This window comes from Electrona antarctica (assembly GCF_951216825.1).
Source record: "Electrona antarctica genome assembly, chromosome: 18".
NCBI classification, from domain to species: domain Eukaryota; kingdom Metazoa; phylum Chordata; class Actinopteri; order Myctophiformes; family Myctophidae; genus Electrona; species Electrona antarctica.
The window spans coordinates 37,821,383-37,829,962 of NC_136799.1; the positions used below are offsets into that span (position 1 = coordinate 37,821,383).

The 8,580-nt window shown below is 43.2% G+C and overlaps 1 protein-coding gene across 2 annotated transcripts; it reads right to left on the bottom strand.

The window, feature by feature from the left end:
- Nucleotides 1-410: 410 nt before the first annotated feature.
- zbtb42 (zinc finger and BTB domain containing 42) lies at nucleotides 411-8,138 on the bottom strand. 2 transcript variants are annotated; one of them, XM_079528155.1, is made up of 2 exons: nucleotides 8,010-8,138; nucleotides 411-6,489 (listed from the first exon to the last, which is right to left on the bottom strand). In XM_079528155.1, the coding sequence occupies exon 2, from the start codon at nucleotides 6,473-6,475 to the stop codon at nucleotides 4,886-4,888; it is 1,590 nt and encodes a 529-aa protein (XP_079384281.1). In that variant the 5' UTR covers nucleotides 6,476-6,489; nucleotides 8,010-8,138; the 3' UTR covers nucleotides 411-4,885. The 2 variants fall into 2 exon arrangements, with proteins under 2 accessions (XP_079384281.1, XP_079384282.1); XM_079528156.1 differs by lacking the exon at nucleotides 8,010-8,138 and adding an exon at nucleotides 6,914-7,250.
- Between the last annotated feature and the right edge of the window lie 442 nt (nucleotides 8,139-8,580).

Here is an 8,580-nt window from a genome sequence, read left to right on the forward strand (position 1 = left end):
TGTCCCAGGTTTAGCCCCTCTGTGGGGTGTTGGAAGCAGGTCTGGATACCATCTCTGCCTGGACCATTTTATGATTTAAATGAGATTGGGACCATAAGACCCACAGTATTATCACATTGTTGTCTATGTACACACCGTTGCAGTGGTGTTGTCGACACATGGTTGGTTGACTGTAACTGCAGCATAGACAAGTGCTCTCCTTGGAAACCATCTCTTTAAGGTCAGGTGTTTTCTCTACATGTGTTTCCACACTTCCAAAAGTAGTAGACATTTTTCACCTTTAATGACATTATACTGTAGGTATATGTATATTGTGTCTTATTTGTATTGTATAAGACACAAAATATACAATTCAAGACAAAACTCTTGTGAAATGTATTCACGCAATGAAAGAAATCCACACAGTCACAGAAAGTTGTTCCATTTTAATCTATGCATAATCTTAATAAAGACCTAAATCAAGATTGTCACATTTCCACAGCACGCACACACAAGCACACTCGAAAAAAACGCAAACAAAAAGAAATGCACATACAATTACAGATCAAACAAAGTAAATTACCTCAAGATCTAATCAATGTCAATTCTGCATAAGATTGTCCCCTAATCTATACACCACTAACACTGAAGCAATTGATTACTATAAAATATACCTTTCTTATTAAAAAATTATATTAAATTCTAATGGCACTTCTACAAATTCTATTAAAAAGATTTCCATTGACATTTAGAACTTTTTTTTAAATCAAAATTGAGATACAGTCAAATGTTGCACAATTCAATAATAAATATTTCTCATGATTATACACAATTTCACAGTCGTAACCTGCAGAGGACAGAATTCCAGTATCATTGTGAGCCTACAGTAATTTTTGACTCCAAGATCATACAGCATGAGTTAGGCAGACATAGCCCCAAATAAAGAGCAACTCTCCCCGTTTCCATAGAAATCATAAATCGAAATCTCTGTTTCACATTCAACAATAATCTAAGGAACAGACTTTGTTAGTTCCAAATCATAAGTTAATAAAAGCCAAACACGAAAATGCTTGTCTTCAGTTTTACATGTACAAAAGAGGTTTATTAACATAAACAAACGATCAAATTAAACTCCATATCTCAGATTTCATCTCCAAAAGCAGCAAAGAAATTATGAAACTTCAATTTGTTTGTTTGACTGATCAGAACATTTTGATATGACAGACAAATTGACCCAATTGGTCAGTTGTATTCTTTTTATTTAATTTATTTATTTTACTTCATTGGGCCACCGTTGTATGAAAGCTACATAGTAACCTAAATGTTAATTTAACACTCTGGATTTTACTGTGCTTCACCTCAGTCTATGGCAAATTTACAGTGTAGAAACAGGGCTTCGTCTGATTCAACATTTATTAGCGTGTCTACAAGGCACATTCTGGGATAGTCCTGGAGGTATAAATAAAGACCGAAACAATTAGCAGAAAACAATTCTTTACATAATGTTAGTTTATGCCTCTGTACATGTGAACATTAGAGAATCACTGATTCAACTGCACCACAAGAAATACTCCTTTAAAAGAAATGCTCCATTAACAAAATAAATAAAAAAGGCAATGAGACAAGTGACAAATTCTACATTCTTGTTTTGATTGAAATATCGTTCACTATCAACACTACAAAAACATCTATGTATCCGAAATAACTCAGGGTCCAAAGTGATTCAGTTCTCAGGACATCCAACATGTTTTGATGCCAGTGTGGAATCTTTTGAATTTCCTAACTGCACTTGTTAGAAGCTCTGCCATACTCCTCGTCACTACAGGCCATGAAACAGAATTGTTCATTCATGTAATTTAAAGAAAAAGGGTTCCCCTTTGACTTGCACTCATTAAATGCTGGCAGGGGACTTGTGCCAATTGCCAAGACATAAAAGCAGTCTCATGAATACATTTGGATGGTCCTGGAAGGAGTCTGGTGATTAATAAGCAAGGCTTCCATAAATCCTAAACCCACGCACCTTAAGGAGATTATGCTGAAATGGACAGGTAGATTGAAAAACGATTCTAACTTTCACTGCTGAAACGTTTTCACAGTCAGGGCTTTGATAAACATTGTCCAATGTTTGGAGGAAAAAGAAAAAGAAATCTGTCAAAAAGACACTTGAGAAGCAATACTCTTGTTAAAGATATTCTCCTGATAAATGTGCAATCAAATCACCATGGTATCTCCTCCATATAGGACAATGAAGCACTTATATCTACTGCATTCTGGGATAGGGGGGCCTGTACTTTGATGCCTCCAGACAATGCACCTGTTTACTGTCTCCCTTTGCTAAATACATTTCTTGCATTCCAATGCCTCCATTCAATACAGAAAAGTGCAAAGAGAGACTCGCGGTGCCTTTTCTCCCACAGCTAGGAGAGAGATACACAATGCTCCCTTGAGAAGTACCTGGGACATGGGGGAACAATGCCTGTATTGTGTGACTTCTATAGGTACTAGGTAGCCTGCGCCGTGCCGTAGCGGTGTGGCTGTGCTTGTGAACAACTGCTTCCCCTGGCGGAACAGCAGTCATAGCAGTGTTAACGGGGTTCTGGTTTGTAGCGAGGCGCAGCTCAGCGAGGTGTTGAATATGGAAGAGAAACACAAAATAATCTCTGGGGAAGACATGCCACTGAGCTCAGAGACCGCAGCCTTAATAAGACACCTTGCTTTCTCAACCCTACGTGAGCACTAATACAGGAAAACAAACAAGTTTGATAAATAGATTATATATTTACATTAAATATACACATAGTAAGAAATAGCAGCCTAGACGATATCAGTGTTGAAACTATATGCATGCTAAAGAACAAGTGCTTCTCTATGTTCCATGTGACAAATCTTGAATACTCCTAAGAGTTGTGTATGGTGTATTAACAAATATTACAGTAACTGGATAAAATTAACAGCCCCATACCAATGAAAGAGTACCAAGATAGCAAGGCAAGACGTCATTTCAAGCTTATAGAATTGAGATCACACCTACAGTAAACCCTGAACCAACTCAAAAACTAATAAATAATTCTGATCAAGTCTTCTCAGGACAGATTAAACAAATTCTGTGATCTTTTAGTGCCACCCCCCTGGTAAGAATCCCCATAGCATCTAATTGAATCTCGCAGTGAAGAAACCAATTTCACTGCCCTTAAACAGAACAGGCTCATAATTGCTCGTTTTGCTCAAGGATTCTGTCAGGATTAGTTCCACCAAAGGCGTCAGGTCTAAATTAATCAGTAGTATCGTACATACAGACAGACAGACATAAAATAATAAAATAGGATACATGTATGAAAAATTCAGTCAATTCCAAGAAAGAAAAACACAGAGTACATTCACCTCCAGCCAATGAAGCACGGCTGTGATGAACAGACATCTACGGTTATGTTAACCCATCCATAACTGAGGCACACAGATAATGTACTTCCATTGTTCTCAATCTCTCCTTCGCCTGCCTCGTCAATTTGCCCTCTCTTGCCATACCAGGAAACAACAAGGTAATGTATTGCCAACCATGTGCTTTCGATCAAATGGTTTCAATAAATATTTACTTGACAAGACGTCAGTTGTTTACATACATGGTTACATTCTCATAAATGATTTAATTATTAAGGACACTCACGGGTCAACTGGCATTCCAGTGAAGCTTTTATTACCTCCTGGTATCTGGACAATTTGAAATGAGATTTTAAAAGCCAAAACAAGTTCAGATTTTCACAAGAAGCTATCGCAAATCGGTCATATTGTTTAAGTTAGGTGTTGAGAATTCCAACAGGCACCAATGTACCAAGGCACCAGGCAGTAGCTGGAATTGATCATATTGCTTTTTACTGTAAATGGGGATTTTAATTTGAAGGTCATTCCTTCAATATGAACTCAGTTTTAACATATGAATTAGAAACAATTGTTCTGGTAAACTCATATAATAACTAGCCTGATCAATAACAGGCTAATTTATGCTGAAGGCAATATTTTGTCTTCCATTTTAAGGAACATGAAACTGTGGCCAACTTCATTCCACCCACGAGAACATTCTACCCCCCCCCCCCTCCCAAAAAAAGAAATATACTTCCAGTAGTCAAACTTCATTAATCTTGCTGCCATATAATAGTTTAGTTGTTAAAGACAAAACAGGTCTAAAAATAAATAATGAAAGCGTTATAAGAAAAACAGAAATCATATATTGCTACTTGCGGACGGCTCTGTTCTTCCATGTGCGCAAAGTCTCATCACTCATTCAAACGATTGTATTAACTTACGTTAGCATTAGCTATCACTCATTTGCCTGTATTTAAGATATCCAAGTTGGATACCATTGTCTCGGCAAAATATGCACCTGAATGAACTAAAACAGAGTGACACTAACGCCAAAGAAAGAAAGAAAAGAAAGAAGTGCATCATATGATTCATCGATTCACCTTCAACACATCACCAGCTGGAGTCTTGATACACTGGTTAATCTTATGTCTGATTTATACTTAGTTGCACTGCGTTGCTGCGCAAATAGACGATCTACAAGCTCACAACGAGCATGTAGATCTACCATTTTCCTGCATGCCACACAGTCATATGACAGAGCATAAATTAGACATTACAGCTTGTGCACACAAACACCTTCAGCAGTCTGCCTCTGACCAGCTCACACATGCCATAACAGCACAGAATTCAATGATTCCAGTTATAAAGACGCTACATCTCTTTAAACTTGAGAAACGCCCACGTGGGGGGGGGGGTAGAATTCCAAAAGGGACATGTCTCCATGTGTGCAGACGCATTTAAGAAACATTTCAGTAGTAGTTGTAGTACTCGGTATATGAAAAGACATACTCTGTCCTGTGTCGTGGCACTGTGGGGGAGGTGTGTTTTATCCAATGGCAAGAGTCTTGACAAGGCCACAGTGAAACTTCCGGATGTGGCGATAGAGGTCCCCCGATTGGGTGAACCGACGTTCACACCACTTGCATGCGTGCGGTTTCTCGCGCGTGTGCACCACGGCGTGCCGGCTCAAGTTATGCGAGTACTGGAAGCTCTTGCCGCACTGGCCGCAGGTGTACGGCTTCTCACCGGAGTGGGTGCGCTCGTGCCGCTTGAGGGTGTACATGCACGAGAAGGTCTTGCCGCACTGGGAGCAGGTCGGGACGGAGCCGTCGGGCGAGAGCTTGGACCGGGCGCCGTCCTTCTCGCGGAAGTGCGAGCTGAGGTGCAGCTGCAGCACGTGGGGGCTGGGGAACACTTTGCTGCAGAGGGGGCACACACACACCTGTTGCCCCGGGGGCAGGAGCACCCCACTGGATGTGGAGATGTCTGAGGAGGCCAGGTCGTCCTCCTCCTCCTCCTCGCTGTCCCCCAGCAGCCTGCCCCTCCTCTCCTCGCCCTCCCTGCCCTGAGCGCCCTCCCTCCCCCTGCGACGATCCCCCTCCTCCTCCATCAGGTCTTCCTCCTGGGAGAGCAGGGCGGCTGTGGAACCGTTGTTGCCTGGGAAGAGGGCAGCGAACCCTGTCACCACTGAGCTCCTGGCACTATTCCCAAAGCGCTGGCTCTCGGGGCTCATCGGCTCACTGTCCTCCTGCTCTGACAGCAAGTCGTGTTCGTCTTTAACAAGTGGCTCAGTGCCCTGCTGCTGGCTGTCGAGGGCCAGCTGTCCCGAGACATAGGAGGGGTGTAAGGGATCTCTGCTAGACAGAGGCTTGAAAGACAAATCCAGTGCGCAGTCCATGTCATCTGAAGCCCTGGACCTCTGGGATAGCGATACGGTGGAACTACTGACATCAGCTTTTGTTTTTCCAGCTGTTTGGTCGCAGGGCTCGGCCTCTGCTGACACATAATTGACACCTACAAGGTCCAGGGACCTGCCAGAGTGACCATTTGCCTTCTGCCTGCTCTGTGCAGACCTATCACAATCTGTGACAGCCAGCTTGACTTCACCGTTGTCCATGTCAAACTCCTCCTTCGGGGGGGCCTTGTGTGGCACGTGAGCCTGTGTCTGGGGCTGTCGCCGGCCTGGCCGCTTACCGCGCAGCTCGCCATCTGAGGAATTCTCTCTGTCCAGACTGCTCAGCCCCAAGCCCATCTTTTCATCCGAGGGGCACAATTCCTTGTCTTTAAGCTTGCTTTTACACACTTTAACAATATCATACATGTGGAGGTAGCTGGCCGCAGCCAGGACATCCTCCACTGGCAGGGAGTTGAATTCCAACTTCCCCTCATACATAAATTCAAGGAGCAGACTGAAAGCCGGGGCCGTCACAATGTCACTGTTCAGATGCACAACGTCCCTTTTGTCCAGCTGGTCCCTGTAGAAGAGATGGAAGTACATGCTGCATGAGGCCAGCACGGCCCTGTGCGCTTTGAATCGAGCCTCTCCGACAAGAACAGTGCAGTCACAGAGGAAACCTTGGTGACGCTGCTGACTCAGACACTGCAGCAACTGGCGGCTATGGTCTGGGAACTCCATTCTTCCCTCATAACCTGATGAAAAACAGGAAAAACAGGATACTGGATAAGCGAAATGCAGACATTTAGAGGGCGCCACAGTGTTAGAAACGCATAGGCAGTCAAGGGGCACAAAGTCAGCAAACCCAAAGATATGCAAAAATTATGATGGTTAATTATTCATGTTTAGGCAAATTATCTAAAAGTAGTCATAATTGCATTTACAATACCTCCAAGTTCTCAAAATTATATAAAAAGGTCAGCCCATATAAAAGTTAATATAATCCATTCCAATGTAAAACTCAAATAAGAAATTATCTCAGGGAGATTAAAAGGGACTGTAAACTTTACAGTGTGTAAACTGTGTAAAGCAGCACTTAACCAGAACTAGAACAGGATACGGTTTCTCGCGCACCTCTGTATCATTTCGGTAAACGAATCCTCCAATTACTCCACCTACCAATTATTAAAAGTATTCCCGTTAAGTAGCCCAGGCAGCAGCAGCAGCCTACTTTTTGCGGTTCATGGAAATGCGAAACGGACGGACTGTGGGGCACACACACAGTCGCACGCACGATTCAACACACGCCAACAAAAAAAAGGAAAAGAGAAGAAACGCTCGCTCGCTGCTCAGCTGTTGTTCGTGTTTACTGAACAACCGAAGGAGAACTGTTCGTTTTACGCAAACAAGAGGCGAGCAGCAGGCAGCAGACAGACGCGTTGTGTTGGTGGGTTTGCGGATAAAAGGCTACCACTCGCCACATCGGGGCAAGGTTATAAGGAAAAGGCAGAGGAGACTGGAGTGAATAAACTGGTGCTCTCTCTGTTTGCTAATTACACTGCAAGCTGTGGAGTCAGCTGCTCTGACATCACCGCAATGGAAACGCTACCTCCAGCTGTGCGACGCTTTTTTTGCCATATGTTACACCGCCACTAAAAGACACACAACTTCTTATACGAGGAGATTTATATCTATCGCAGGATTTACACACGCCGGGCTACTGTCAAACTTTTAAAGAACTTGAACGCCAAGGCAAACCGATAGACCTACATAGGATATAGCGGCATAACGTTCAACTAAAAAGAAAAGAAACCCCCATTCGATCTGAGCGCACTGGTCACATACACACGCACAACTGTGAAATGTTAGTTTTCTTGCGTGTTAATTCAACATAACACTTGCACGGATCACCTGGAAATAAAACTGCGGTTAGAGTTACATTATAAATAAGTTAATTGGCGCAGAGTTAGTTAACGGTATAGTTTAATTTGTTAGAAATAATAATTATAGCCTATAATATAATCATTTGTTGTAAAAAAGGGGTAAAGTGCGTGCACGAGGCGGGGGCGCGGAGCTCCCATGTCCGTGTTGGTTGTTGGGAAACGCATTGGAAGCCTTTTAACAGCAGAGGAACTCACAACAGCAAACTGCCGCTGGCCAAGCAGCCCAACTGCGCTGAGCGAAGCAGGCGAGGAGGACAGACGTTCGCTCAACTTTCGCTTTCTACATTTCTATATAAAAAAAAGCCACTGGGAGAAATAAACAAAACACTTACATTTACACGCGGCTCCGTCGTGTTTTCCTATGAGCTCCGACGTCCTTTCATGATGTGCGGCGCCAGATGTTCGCTTCTTCTCCTGTCGTTTCTTGGGCTTCCAGTTCGACCCTGGGCTGGCAGGCTGGCTGCACTCAGCAGCGCTGTGTGTGTCAAGGCAGGTTGATAATGGACCAGTCTCGCGATAGCAGCCGCAGCAGACCACAATAAGTTGTGTCTGTGTACTACTCCCTGCATTCACACAGTGGCAGCAAGTAGCAGAGAACCCTCGGACACATCAGTTGGCTCCCTTATAGAAACACCTGTCCAGGGCATTGATTGACGTAACAACATATGGACAGATGCCATATGTGCTGTTGCCTAAACTTAGTAAAGGGCTAGCCTACCCCCCTCACACACACTCACACATGCCCCTGAAATCCTTTCCCATTCAGAAGTCTTTCATCTTTTTAAAGTCAATAACTTTAAATTTGCCTTGAATCATGCCTTTTACTCTCATAAAGTTCAACTTGTATAATTTAGAAATGTCACATTTTATAGTATCTGCTATGAGGTGCTATGAGTCATACTG